Source organism: Lepus europaeus, chromosome 13 (assembly GCF_033115175.1).
Source record: "Lepus europaeus isolate LE1 chromosome 13, mLepTim1.pri, whole genome shotgun sequence".
NCBI lineage: Eukaryota > Metazoa > Chordata > Mammalia > Lagomorpha > Leporidae > Lepus > Lepus europaeus.
In genome coordinates this window covers 17,499,382-17,514,683 of record NC_084839.1, presented here as the reverse complement: position 1 = coordinate 17,514,683, position 15,302 = coordinate 17,499,382, and the positions used below count along the sequence as shown (strand labels likewise).

Here is a 15,302-nt window from a genome sequence, read left to right as displayed (position 1 = left end):
TCTGTGTTTGTATGCTATAATTTAGAAAATTTCGTAACCTTTTTCTCCTAATCACAGAAAAGTTTATATTAAAGATTGGATAATGTTAACTTTTAGGAACATTTTTCTTGTTTTAAGTAGGTGTCACATGTTAAAATTGCTGGCCTTCGGCCAATTTTGTCAGCTCCTTTTCTTAGAATAAAATGTTTGAGAATTAAAACAATTATGGCCAGGGGCTGTCTGTAACGTAGAAAGTTAGGCCTCTGCCTGTAGTGCCGGCATCCCATGATGGGTGCCAGTTCAAATCTTGGCTGCTCCCCTTGGGATTCAGCTCCCTGCTAATGTACCTGGGAAAGCAATGAAAGGTGGCCTAAGTGCTTGGGCCCCTGCACCTATTTGGGAGACTCAGAAGAAGCTCCTGGCTCCTGGCTTCAGGCTGGCCAGCCTCAGCTATTGCAGTATTTGGGGAGTGAACCAGTGCATGGAAGATATCTCTCTTCCCTTCTGTCTCTTTCTGCCTTTCAAATAAATAAATAAATCTTTAAAAAATACGGCAAACTTAATTGTAAGGCTATGTACCATTTTCTGAATTGTGTACAAGACACCTCCAAAATGCTCATGAAAAATGCTTATTGTAAAAAAAAAAACTGCATAAATTTCAAAAACTTTGCAGTAAGATGAACTTGCTTTTAATTGCATTTTAAAAGTTCTTTTGTGTTTGGTCACTAATAAAAGCAAAAAACAGTATAAATTATGAAGGCTGTTTTTGAAATAACTATTTTCATTAAAGTAGTTAAGAATCCCTAATTGAATAGCATTTGGTAATTTTCTAAAGCACTTTTATATTCATTATTTCATTCATCCTAATTGTTGACAGACAAGCTGAGTGATATGTCCATTAAAGATGAGGAAATTAAAGATCAGCTGAGCCTAAGGAGACCTGTACAAACCTGTAAATACCAGAATTGAAGCTAGCATTTAGTTCTGAGTCCTGATGCTTTGCTTGCTTTAAGGAATCGAACAGTTTCACAAATTGTATAATATTGTAATAGCCTATCAGAAAATGTTTATTGCATTATAGCCTACGTTATGCTCTAAGACTGCCAGACTTCTAGATCTTTTGTTTTGTGTTTATTCTTGAGATATATGAAAGCTCTAGTCTAGGCACTTTTAAAGTCCAAATATATTATCTACTCCATGATATAAAAAATAAGAAAATATGTTGATCCAAGGTAGGCAGTAAAGGGACTCATAGAGCAACACATCCTACTCTCAACAGAATATTATTTACGGGCCAGCGCTGCAGCTCACTAGGCTAATCCTCCCTCTGCAGCGCCAGCACCCTGGGTTCTAGTCCCAGTCAGGTGGCCAGATTCTGTCCCGGTTGCTCCACTTCCAGTCCAGCTCTCTGCTGTGGCCCGGGAGGACAGTGGAGGATGGCCCAAGTGCTTGGACACCTGCACCTGTGTGGGAGACCAGGAAGAAGCACCTGGTTTCTGGCTTTGGATCAGCATGGTGCGCCGGCCGCAGCGGCCATTTGGGGTTGAACCAATGGAGGGAAGACTTTTCTCTCCTCTATCTCTCTCACTGTCTAACTCTGCCTGTTTAAAAAAAAAAAAAAAAAATATTATTTACTATTTACATGTTCTCATGGTAACATAAATTAAAGCACTGCTAACCTTTTGATGTGTCTAAAAGTAATTTATTTACTAAATATTTTTAAATCATATTATGACTTTTATGGAAGAATTTATGATGTTTCTTCTGTACTAAAATTATTCAATCTTGGTTGTGCTACTTTTGTCACAATGAGTTTTGCCCATAGTTTTTATTTATTACCCTTTTATAACGTTATTTTTGTGACTGTGATTATAGTTTAGTTATGATCACAGATTGAAGATTAGAAAATACCAGGTCTGATCTCTGGTTTGACTTCAAAATCACTTGGAGCACTTGTTTAGAATACCTAGTACTATACTTCACAAGGAAGTAAACAGCTTGAAATGTATGGCAACAAGTTTTGTATGTCATAGTGATTGTGGAGATTCTGTGGCGTTAACTGCCCAGCAATAAGATACTACACTTTGTTAGCCCAAAAAAGTATTGTCCCACTGAAATTTCCTAACATGGAGAAGCACCAAATGGAAAGAAATAACTCCATTTACTCCAGTGTCACTCTTGGCTCTGTGTGAGTCATAAAGTCAGGGTCACTTACTTGTGTGTTCATCTGAGCCTGTCATTTTGTTCCCCATCATCTCCTCCCAGTGCATGTCCCCCCCTCCCCCTTCTTCCATTGACCCAAATTTTGGATACCATTATATATTTAAGATTTTTGAAGAAGAGCTTCTAGGATGAGAGGCAGAAAATAGAGAAGCCGACCTCTTTTTCAGTATGCTTTTTTCTCTTAATGAGTATTCTGCAGACTGGAACTTGTTTCTTTTAGTTTTTCTGGCCTTGATTCTGTATTGTTTACTGTCATTTTATTGTTTTCCTTTTTCTTCATTGACCCTACTTTTCACATTTGTTTTGACTTCACTTAGTTTTGCCCCTTTGTTTTTCCAAGTCTTGTGATGCCTTAAGTATATTGTTCTCGGAGTCCTAACCTTCAAACCTATTTCTCACAACATAATTTACTACTTTTATATCTGAAAAACATGTTCATGTTTTGCTTTAATTATATGAATCTTTTCAAAAATGTGATAGATGTATATAGATTTATGTTAAAATTTTATCTCTGGTGTTACTGAAATAATTTGTAGTTACTACTAGGAGCTGACAGACTATTTAAAAATTTTTTTCTTTTAATTGAGAGACAGAGTTGTAGACAGAGAAAGAGGTCCTCCATCTGCTGGTTCACTCCCCAAATGGCCCAGTGGGCCGATCCGAAGCCTGGAGGCAGGAACTTTTTCTGGGTCCCCCACATGGGTGCAGAGGCTCAAGCTTTTGGGCCATCCTGCACTGACTTCCCAGGCTACTAGCAGGGAGCTGGATTGGAAGTGGAGCAGCTGGGGTTGCCGGCGCCTCAGGCAGAATTCAACCTAAGCCACAGAGCCAGCACCCAAGCTGGTAGACTTTTAGGAATTTTTTTATTAATATACCAAGAATTCACTTGGGATTTATATTGTTGTACTATGTTTATAGGATAGGGAAACACGGAGTCAAAAAAATATCTTAAAATACAGTCAAAATTGTCTCACGAAAGATTTGCAGCTTTACGCAAATCACTTAAAAAAATTAAAGCGTCATCTGTCATGGCACTGAAAATTTGTATCTTCTGTGTAGAGAATATTTTCACATGGAACTTTTCACTTCTGACAAATCTAGGAATAATCCAGCCAAAAAAGGACAACATTTTTGCACTGTAAACTATAAAACACTGACAGAAATTAAAATGACTTAAATAAATGGAAGAGCATACTATGTTTATGGGTTGCACTCAGTATTATAAAGATAGCAAGTTTCTTCTGATTGACTTATCCCTATCTCATGAGAGTTGTTGACAAGCTAATTTTTAAAATGTGATTGGACAAGCAGAACCAAGAGTAATCAAGACAGTCTTAGAAAATGAAGTTGTAAACCTTATTATTTCCAGATACAGTGACTGAAATTATATAATTGTATAATTGTCCCAAAGGTAAATAGGCTACTAGAACAGAGACAAGACCCAAAAATAAAGCCTGTGTATCCAAATGAGGAGAAATGAAATTAGATGTGTATTTGACATCACATGCACACACAAATTTCATTCTAAAATTGGTTACCGTCTTGAAGTTAGTAAAAGGCAAAACAAAAACTTTGAACCCAAGTCTGTTTTGCTTATTCTAGTTGTCATTCTTCTTCTTGAAAGAATGCTTTTATTTCTGTTTAATATCCGCCTGAATAAATTGAAAGGATCTTATGCCTTAAATTTAGAATAGTTGTCAACTTTTTATAAAATTGCAGTAAAATAAAATTTACTCTATGTGACTTGGGAAAAGTGAGTTTGAGTGTCAGTATATTGACTTCTTTGTGGTTTTTTTACTTGATAACAATTGACCCACTCTATAAATTAAATGTACTTCAGGAATCTCAAATTATTTATTACTAATTTCTGTGTTAAAACTGATCAGATAAGAATCTTGCTTATGTGAAGTTTTAAAGTAAGATATACATGGCAAATTTTATCAATTGCTGTTTTATGTTTATTTCTTATATAGCTTTATTGGCCTCCTTTTTAGGGTTTCTGTGTGTGATCAAAATTTTTCTTTTTTAATTCATTCTTCCAATATTGAATATCCACGTACCAGACTCTGCCTGACTGGAAAGAGAAAAGCATCCTCCCCATCCATAGTCATCAAATTTGTAGGCAAAAACAGCAGTTAAATAATTGTAGTGCATTGCTTTGTAGCACTTTATTTAATAATTCCATTCTGTAAAAACAGTGATTCTCTTCATTGGAATTACTGTCTTTATGTCATGTTTTTTTGTGCCAGATGTACCACTCATTGGCTTATATATTAGGGTTGCATATAGGTTTATTTTCCCCTACTAGATTAGAAACAAAAAAGCCCAGATCTTTATCCACAAATTTAAAGCATATTCAGATCTCAGTAAATGTTTGGATAACTAAATTTGAGTGGTCTTGATTCTTGAATCTGTTCTTAGTCAGACACTGGCTGTTTCCTTTTTTAAAAACGTAAATCCTATGAATTGCTACAGTACAGCATTGATTTGTTCCCAGTCAGTATGTTCTCTGAATATCCATTTTCTGAAATGCTTGGGGGCCAGAGGTGTCCCAGATTTTGGATTTTTTTCAGATGTTGGAATATTTACAAGTACATAATGAGATATCTTGGGGACTCAAATCTGAACACAATAATATATTTGTTTTAAATATATGTAACCTGTACCTGTGTTTTAACTGTAACCTGTTACATGAGGTCATATGTGGAATTGGAGCATTTCAAATTTTTGGATTAGGGATGTACAGCCTATATTATACTATAAAAAGGAAGTTATTTGATGATCAGTTTTGAGCATTTTGTTTTTGTGTATGTGTGTATACTTTTTAAGGCTTTTCTGAGTTAATTATCACAGTACTCCTCGCCCAGCTCAGCCCTTTTCTCACTGCTGTTAACAATCCCATCAAGAGAGAAACTAAATGTGCCTATGAAAAGTTATCTATCCAGTGTTCATCATTTATGAAGCAGACCTTAAGATTGTATAGATTCTTTTTATTAATCATAGTTTGAAAGAAATCCCAGCTTACACAGTTTTTCTTAACCTAAATCAGGAAAGGCAACTGGCCATGAAATCTCAGCAGGAACATTCAAAAGGAGATGCAGCTGTAGTTTGGTAATTTATCCGTTATCAGCGTTATTATCCAAAGAAAAGAATTCAGATCAAATCTCATAGGAGATCTGAGACAGGGAAATATTTTTGCCCATGTGTTAAACAGTTAGTAGAAACTCGCCCTATAGCTTACTCTTAGTCTGAAGACTAGTTCATACATTAGATCTTAACTTGTTTATTAAATATCTTCTGTGTTGACAGCCTCCCCCCATTTTTTTTTAAGTTTAAAGACAAGTCTAAATAATAAAGTTTCTTAACTGATTTTAGAGTAGAAACAACAGATTTTTATTTTTTATTGTAGAACTTAGTTTGTGGTTTGCATCTAATGTTGTTTGTCTACACATAGTCATAAAATTTGTACTTTCAGGGTTACATGCTTGCCATGTTTATACTTTTGATACTAGCCTGTTAAAATTAACTGGAATAGTATACCTTTAACTGTGCTCACTTTGCTTTTGAAACTCATTGTAGCCTCAGTTTTTCCCTTAATAAAATGTTTGTGTCTTTATATAGCAAATAAGTAGTTTTAATAGTAGTTAGAAAAATTTACTGAAATTTATACCCCATGTAATTTTAGCCATTTCCCAGATTTAAATGTGGCACAGGGCATTAAATGTTCTTCATGAAATAAAGTAGAGATTATAACTGAAAGTCTTAAATTATTTAGACATGATAGTGAAGAAAATTATCTGATTATTAGCTATCAGAAGGTATTAGCTATCCTTCCTTGAGTAAGTTATTTAGCTTCTCTAAGCTTGTCTCACAAGTATGATAGAGACATATACCTTAAGAGTTATTAAGATGATGGCACTCTCATAGCAGCACTATAGTAAAGTATAATGATAATGCACATACTTGACAGTTTAGGAAACCATAAAAAGATTTCTTTTTTAAAAAAGATTTATTTATTTATTTGAAAGTCAGAGTTACACACAGAAGGAGAGAGAGGGGTCTTCCATCTGCTGGTTGACTCCCCAATTGGCCGCAACGGCCAGAGCCACATAGATCTGAAGCCAGGAGCCAGGACCTTCTTCCAGGTCTCCCATGAGGGTGCAGGGGCCCAAGGAGTTGGCCCATCTTCTACTGCTTTCCCAGGCCATAGCAGGGAGCTGGATTGGAAGTGGAGCAGCCGGGTGTCAAACCGGCACTCGAATGGGATGCTGACAGTGCAGGCAGTGGCTTTACCTGCTACACTATAGATGTCTTCTTTAAATGCAGTGTATACATAAAAAACTATAAAATTCTGAGGAAAAATAGCCCTATACTTTTGAGTCATTTATATGTTGTCTTCCTGTAACCTTAATCAGTTGTAATAATATTTTTATGTTTCACTATCCTCCTTCATTTACTATTTGTGTGCATGTACTGTGTGTTTAAACAATAACTATTCCATGCTTTTAAAAAGCAGCATTTGTGTTTTCTATGGCTGCTCTGACAAATTAGTACAAGGTGGCTTCAAACAGCAAACTTAACTCCTTTCATAGTTCGGAAGCTCTAAGCCTGAAGTCAGGTCCTAGTGTAGGCAGTGCCATGCTCTAAAAGCTCGAGGGGACATTCCTTCTTTGCCTCTTCCTAGTTCTGGCAGTTGCAGGCAATTCTTAGTGTTCCTTGGCTTGAATACGCATCATTCTGGTCTCAGCCTCCATCATTACATAGTGCTCTCCTGTGTGTGTCTGTGTGCATTTTCTCTTACAAAGGACACTAGTCACTGCATTAAAACTCACCCTAATCCAATACAGCCTCATTTTAACTTACTGCATCTGCAAAGATCCTATTTCCAACTAATATCACATTCACAGGTATAGCAAGGGGCTAGAACTTGAGCATGTTTTGGGAGGAAGGACACAGTTCAGCCCTGTAAAGTCTGCCCTCTGATTCCACAAGTCAGCACACAGCAGCTCAGCCAATTGGGTAATGGGTATGCAGACATTAGGTACATAATAGAAAAAGTTAGCACAAGTGAATCAAAAACATTTTTTAAGTAATTTTTTGGGAGGACATAGCTGTAGATAGTTTAGCATTATATGCAGTTTGCCTATCATGGAGTCTGATAGAGTGATAAATAACTGCCTTATTTAAAAAGTTACTGTATACCTGGAGGATAACAAAGCCATCTTAATATGCATATAGTAGGTTGTGTTAGGTTCACAGATTGTTGCTACATGCCGTGGACCCTCAAAATCTAGTATGTAAGATAGCTATTAGTATTTAGAAATATATATATAAAACAAGATTCCAAAATGGTTAGTGTGCATAAGGAGAAGTACTGCTCTAAAAGTTTTTTTCTCTCTTACCCAACTTTGATGTCTTCCTACAAAGCCAGGTACCATGTGGATGGGTGTCGTAATAAAAGTCAAACTGTCTGTGGCAGCTAAGAGTCTCCTGTGAGTTCCAAATGCTTTTCATGAAAACTGAGCAGAGAAAAAAAAAATACTGAAGCAAAACTGAAACACTATGTGGGCATTTTTTATGAGCTAAAAGTAATGAAAGGTAATGCCAGAAAATAGTGTCCTCATTTAGGCTTTTCCCAGCTGCTCACCCTGTGCCATTGATTTGACCTACCTGGAACTACTTGTCTCCCATTAAGATTTTCCCATTTATTGAGATTCCTTGAACATTGTCTTCTGAAACAGGCTCTACCTAGTAGGCTTGAAGGACCCCAGATTGACTTGAATTGCCGTTTTTATTTTGAAATCAGTTAAGTGGCAGCCTGTTAGTAAGTGAAGCCAGTCATCCTGATTCTAATTTATTGGAAAGAATCTTCAGACTCTTAGAATAGCCTTCAGCTAATTTTTTTTTTTTTTTTCTTTTTGAGAGAGTTACAGATAGAGAGAGGGAGAGACAGAGAAAGGTCTTCTGTCTGCTGGTTCACTCCCCAAATGGCTGCAACAGCCGGAGCTGCGCCAATCAGGAGCCAGGAGTTTCCTCTGTGTCTCCTACATGGGCGCAGGGGCCCAAGAACTTGGTCCATCTTCTACTGCTTTCCCAGGCCATAGCAGAAAGCCAGATGGGAAGAGGAGCGGCTGGGACTAGAACCGGTGCCCATGTGGGGTGCTGGCCCCTCAGCTAAATATTTAAAAAATAAAAATTGTTCAGAGGGGATAATTCAGGGATATATATATATATATATATTTTTTTTTTTTTTTTGGACAGGCAGAGTGGACAGTGAGAGAGAGAAACAGAGAGAAAGGTCTTCCTTTGCCGTTGGTTCACCCTCCAATGGCCGCTGTGGCTGGCGCACCGCGCTGATCCGATGGCAGGAGCCAGGTGCTTATCCTGGTCAGGGATATATTTTTTAAAAAATATACAAATCTGATAAGTTGAAGAGTTACTGTTCTAAACCCCAAGGGGGTGGAAAATAATAAAAAGTAAAGGCTTGATCAGATTTATTTTGTGGTAGTTTCAACTGTTGTTTTTCTCAATATTTTTGAAGAACATTTTTAATTTCTGTTAACTGAGAAGGATTCTGAAACAATAGAGTTCTCAAAGAAATTAACAAGTAAAAAGTTTATTAAAAAAATGTAAGGTGTTTGCCTCCATTAAGTTGTCATAACTGACCTTAAAAGTTACCAATGTAAATAACATTGAAGGAACAGCACACTATGACCTTTTGGACCCTGATCTCACATAGAACTGTTCTGAGTATCTTGTACAGTCTTTTTCAAGTAGTGATTAAGAAATGGTTAATAGTACTGGAGACCAAATGATAGACTAGAAGGAACTGTTACTTTCCTTTAACACATGGGGTATAGAAATTTAGACTACCAGCAGTAGAGGCGTGAATATGGATAATCTATATGTGTGGTTTTAATTGTGGCATGCCTTCAGGCTTATGGGAAAGCTGCAGAATAGTTTTTTTGTTTGTTTGTTTTGTTTTTTTTAAATCCAGAATGCACTTCACCCAGATTCTCTAAATGTTATCATTATAGATTTGCTTATCATTCTCTTCCCCTCTCTTTATACCCCCCTCCTTGCTACAGACACATTTTCTTTTGATGATTTTTTTTTTTTAAAGAATTATTTTATTGAAAGAGTTACACAGAGAGAGAAGGAGAGGCAGAGAGAGAGAGAGGTCTTCCATTCCGCTAGTTCACTCTCCAAATGACTGCAACCGCAAGAGCGGAGCTGATCTGAAGCCAGGAGCTTCTTCCAGGTCTCCCACGTGGGTGCAGGGGCCCAAGGAGTTGGCCCATCTTCTACTGCTTACCCAGGCCATAGCAGAGAGCTGGATTGGAAGAGGAGCAGCCGAGACAAGCATGATGTATCTTACTCATAAATATATCCGTATATGTTTCTTGAAAATGAAAGGATAGTCCATAAAACCACAATTACTAGGAAATTAATGCTGATGTAATACGATTATCAAATCTACTTTATTCACACATTGCCAGTTGTCTCACTAATGTCATTGGGGTGATTGATTTAGTATCCATTATTGAGTTAAGGATCCCACATTGCATTCATCACAGACGTTTTTGTAGAATATAAGCTTGATGTTTTATAGACTCTACCTCAATCCCAAAACGTTTTCTGCTTTCAAAGTTTAGGCAACCAAATTTAATAATTTGGTTTTTGAATGCATATTTAATGAAATTGTAAGGAAAGAAACACATCCTGCCCTGAGTAAAATTAATGTTTTCAGTTTTATAAATAATGCTTTAGTCTTGCAGTTCTGAAGACCTGAAATTTAAAAGCTCATGATACTTCAGCATTGTTAGACAGTTGTCCAGAGATGCATCAGGAGTTTAGTATTGGGAGCTGAATAAAACTAAGTGCTGGTGCTGTGGCCTAGAAGAATGTTAAGCCTTGGCCTGCAGTGCTGACATCCTGTATGGCCACCAGTTGGAATCCTGGCTGCTCCACTTCTGGTCATGTTCCCTGCTAATGTGCTTGAGAAAGCAGAAGATGGCCCCTGAACCCACGTGGGAGACCTGAAAGAAGCTCCTGGCATTGGCCTTGCCCAGCCCCAGCCATTGCAGCCATTTATGGGATGAACCAACAGATGAAAGATTCTCTACCTCCCTCCCTCCCCTCTTTCCATCCCTCCCTCGCCTCCTTCCTCCTCTCTCTCCCCTTTTGTCTCTTTGTAGCTCTGCCTTTCAAGTAAAAATAAATAAAGCTTTAAAAAAGTTAGAATCAGGCCGGCACCGCAGCTCACTAGGCTAATCCTCTGCCTGTAGCACCAGCACCATGGGTTCTAGTTCCGGTCGGGGCGCTGGATTCTGTCCCGGTTGCTCCTCTTCCAGTCCAGCTCTCTGCTGTGGCCCGGGAAGGCAGTGGAGGATGGCCCAAGTGCTTGGGCCCTGCACCTGCATGGGAGACCAGGAGGAAGCACCTGGCTTCTGGCTTCGGATCAGCATGGTGCCGGCCGTGGGAGTGAACCATTTGGGGAGTGAACCAATGGAAGGAAGACCTTTCTGTCTCTCACTGTTTAACTCTGCCTGTCAAAAAAATTAGAATCAAAAGAGTACCGAGACATAGGACAGATTTTTGTTGGATATTTGGTAGGATGCTTTGAAAGTAGCATATAAAATTAGCTTGATCATTTCCTAGGATAAATATGTATTGAATTTGGTGTGAAAATCTTTTAAGGATAATGTTAAGCCTGGTGTTTGAAGTAACGGTAAGCCATGGCACAGAGATAATAAAGGGTAGAAGAAAACAGTTAATACTAAAATTTGTGTAAGAAATAGGTTTAAAATAATAACGTAAAAACCTGAGAAGGGTGTACTTCAGGCGGATTCTGTAGGTTTTTACCATAAAGTGACATAGTCTAAATGACTTAAAATTAAAGATATAATGATGTGTGTATATAAAGAGATACGAAGGATAAGCTAAATAATTCCACCCTAAAGAGAAAGCAAGGATGTTAGAGAAAACCCAGTGGCAAAGTGGGATGTGATAAGGTACCCAGCTGTAGTAGTGGTAAAAGTCACATCATATTGTTAGAGAATCTAATAGGTGAGTAGTAATTATGAATAGTTCATGGGACTGTTTGAGCAGAAATACTGGGAACTATAAAAGGATTGCTGCTAATGGTGAAATTAAAACAGCATTGAAATTTTGAGCTCTTTCACATTTGAATATTTCATGGGATGCTAAGATAAGTTCAATAGAACTGAAGCAAAAAGTTGATGTTAATGGTTTTGATATATTGGATAATTTGTTGAATTACATGCTTTTTAGCAGGACACTCTAGAACTGAACCTGTGTAAAATTCATGCTCGTTAGTTTGTCATTGAGTAAATATTGTGCACCTGTTCACCGTCAGACAATGGTCTAGGCTCCAGATACCTCCTAGCATGTTTATGAATGTAATTTGATGGCATATAAGTTGGAGAAGGGGCTAGGGATTCAAATAAATGGATAATATGCTGTAAGATGGGAAGGTCAATAAGGAAAACTAAAGTCAGAACAATAGAGACCCCAAAAAAAGGAATGTGCTAACACCTTCACCCTCCAGGATTCAACTGTTTTGCTCCCTGTCCTTGTAATTGTTTTTGGCCTGTAATGCCACTGTGTAACTTGGCACTGACAGTGTGTCCTTGGAAGCATCTATATCCTAGGGCCTAGATTATTTAGATAGCACTCACTCTATGTAGAGTTGGTACATAATAGCATAAAGCTAATGGTGGATCTTGTTTTGCTGAGCTGTTAAATCTGTTTCACAATTGTCTATACATTTTTCTTTTTTAAAAGGACACTGTCAAGTACTTATAAACTGCTGTTTGTAATAAAAATTTTTCCTGCATGTATTTTTTTTTGTTTGTTTCTGTTGACTGCCCTCTCATCTGCTTGTTGGAATGGGACACAAGTTAAAGAGACTTTTTGTTTGTCTTAAACGATTAAGGCTATAGGAATAATCATTGCTATTTACTACTATTTCTTGTCTGCAATATAATAGTAGTTTTATGGCAGTTTTTTTTTTTTTATTTTAAAATCTTTTTAAAATAGTGTATAACAGATTTGATATATCAAGTTGTGGATTTTTTTTTTTTATTTAAACAATCATTGGGTTAGCTAAGAAATGGGTTGTTTTTACAAAGAGTGTACATGACAATGTATTTTTAATATATCTCCCAAAAGTATAAATCTGTTTGCTGGCTACTTACAGCTTGCTTGTAAACGTAACAAAGTTTTGTTGATGGTTTCAGTGTTCTAGTATTACTGTGAGTGCATATTAATTGCATTGTAACTAAGCTGCTGAGACCAAACAGATTGATTTTCTCATGTTTTTCTAGTATTTTTTTTTTTTTCCATAAAACCACACGTTACTTATAGGTGCAAAGTTTTCCTTTCAAGTCTTAATTTCCAGTCATAACTACTAAGAATTCTTAGGGGGACTATTTCTTTACTGACTAAATTTATAGTTAAATGAAATTTTGTCAAAAACATTTGCTGACCATAGCTGCTTTGTTGTAGGAGGACTGACAAATGGTAGTGGTCGCTATATCTCTGCAGCACCTGGAGCAGAAGCAAAATACCGAAGTGCTTCAAGCACTTCCAGTCTCTTCAGCTCCAGCAGCCAGCTCTTCCCTCCTTCTCGGCTTCGATATAACAGGTCTGACATTATGCCTTCGGGCCGCAGTAGATTACTCGAAGATTTCAGAAACAACCGCTTCCCAAACCTTCAGCTTAGAGACTTGATTGGACATATTGTTGAGTTTTCTCAAGACCAGCATGGTTCTAGGTAGGTGATATGATTCATGATCCTTTCCACTTCATGTTGCTTTGAAGATTGCTGCCTACATTTTTCTTCACTAGACTGTGCTTATCTGCATTCAGATTTTTCACAGTGACAATAATTAATGGGAATACAGCCTTCATATTGGATTGTTTTTATTATATTAGCTCTGAATTACATTTGCAAAATTTAAGTGTTACTGATGTATGTTTTTGTCTTTAAAAATAGGAAAAAACACATTTAAATGCTTTTGTGTTGCTTTACGTGTTAGTAATCCCTTTGAGTAGCTGGAAAATTTCACATATGTGTAGGAATATTTGATAACTTTTAACATGAAGCATATATTATATGTAATACTTGAAAGGTGTGTGAATTAGTACTCTCAAGCTAGATCTTAGAAAGGGAACTAGTAGAATTTATTAGATTTGAAACAGTTTCTGTTGGTGGTTTTAAAATAAACCTGAAATTTTAAAAAATAAGTTTTAGATTAGCTAGATATATGCAAATTTTATTTCCCTATAATTGAAAGTTTTTAAGAGTAGTAAATAAACTTTGTATCACTTAAAATGGCTAAGTTAGTAATTCATCTGTTTGCATTTTCTTTCTGATCATTAAGTTCTAAAAATATTTAGTAAGTAGCATTGTATATTATGAAAAATAAATGAATAGCCAGCAAAATCCTTGCAGTTTGCTTTTGTATTGATTATGATGTAACAGAATCAGTCTAAGAATAATTAAACATTTTTATGTCCAGAGATTTTTTTTTTGTCGGTCTAGTTATTTTAAGGTATTACAAAGAAATGCTTCATGTAATTTTTGTCTTTTTTGTTACAAATTACATGCCTAGCATATAAAGTTTTTTAATAGTATTTCCGGAAATATTTTGTGTTTATACATGAAGGTGACATTTCTTAAGTAAGACCTTGTTTTCAGTTTACTGTCATGGTCTTTAAAATTTTTCCCACATAGATTTATACAGCAAAAGCTAGAGAGAGCTACCCCAGCTGAGCGACAAATGGTATTTAATGAAATTCTACAGGCAGCCTATCAATTAATGACAGATGTTTTTGGAAACTACGTTATACAAAAGTTTTTTGAGGTAAGCACACATGCATGTTTGTATATCCATCTACTTATATGTACATTGACAAGAAAAGCTTTGAAAGTTGGGTAATAGTTATTTTCCTATAAAAACATAAACCTGGGAGAAAATATTTGCATATCATATGTCTAAGATTTTTATATCCAAAATATAGAAAGAACTTCCAAAATGTCAACCACATAAAAACAACGTGATTGAAAAATTAAGGATCAAGAAATGTTAGGTAGACATTTCTCCATCAAAGATAATCCATAAAAAGGTGCTCAACCTTCTTAGTCATTATGGAAACACAAGTCAAAACAACAGTGAGATACCACTTTACACGTACTAGACTATAATTGAAAAATTGGAAATTAAAATGTGGGTGAAGATGTGGAAAAATTAGAAGCCTCACACATTGCTGGTGGGAATGGAAAATGGTGCACCCACTGTGGAAACAGTTTGTCAGCGCCTGAAAAAGTAAGCATACAGTTACCACACATCAGGTATTTACTTCTAGGTATAGACCCAAAGTAACTGAAAACAAGAACTGGAACAAGAGGTTTGGTTTATTACCCACAGTAGCCAAAAAGGTAGAAACAACCAAGTGTCCCTCTGTTCAGCCATGAAAGGAAATGAAGTTCTGATAACATGCCATACACAGATCTGTCTTCAGAACATTAAACTCAGTGGTAACAAGCCAGACAACACAGAGACAGATGCAGGGTTCCACCTGTAAGTGTGTTTTATTTAGTAGTTAGCAACTTAGCTAATTTTTCTTCTATAACTATTGTCTGTGTTGTAGCTTGACTAAACAGGTTTGCTCCTCAGTTGTATCAGAATATAGTTTGAGAATTACCTGGGTAAGAGAGTTTTGGCGCTCTGAGTGTAGGTGATATAATAAAGATGAAGGGTTTTGTTAGAAATGAAGAATAAAGATGTTTATTTTAAAGGGGGATGGACTTCTGGTATAGTGGTTAAGATGCTGCTTGGGACATTGGCACCCCGTATCAGAGCACCTCTGGTAGAATCACGACTCTTCTAAATTCTAGCTTCTTGCTAAAGCGCACTTTGGGAAGCAGTGGGAAATGACTCAAGTAGTTGGGTCCCTGCCACCCACATGGTTGACAGAGATTGAATTCCAAGCTCCTGGCCGCAAAGTCACCCAGCTCCAGCTGTTAACAGGCATTTGAGGGGTGAACTAACAACTGGAAGATTCCTTTGTGT

General features: G+C 36.7%; 1 protein-coding gene across 13 annotated transcripts in view; it reads left to right on the top strand.

Annotated features, from left to right (window-relative positions):
• PUM2 (pumilio RNA binding family member 2) overlaps window positions 1–15,302 on the top strand; it is a 92,260-nt gene that overhangs the window by 70,138 nt on the left and 6,820 nt on the right. For all 13 annotated transcript variants that reach the window (XM_062209013.1, XM_062209018.1, XM_062209014.1 and 10 more), the window contains 2 exons: window positions 12,733–13,000; window positions 13,964–14,093. In XM_062209013.1, the coding sequence (XP_062064997.1) occupies window positions 12,733–13,000; window positions 13,964–14,093 (398 nt within the window). The remainder of the gene's footprint in view (window positions 1–12,732; window positions 13,001–13,963; window positions 14,094–15,302) is intronic.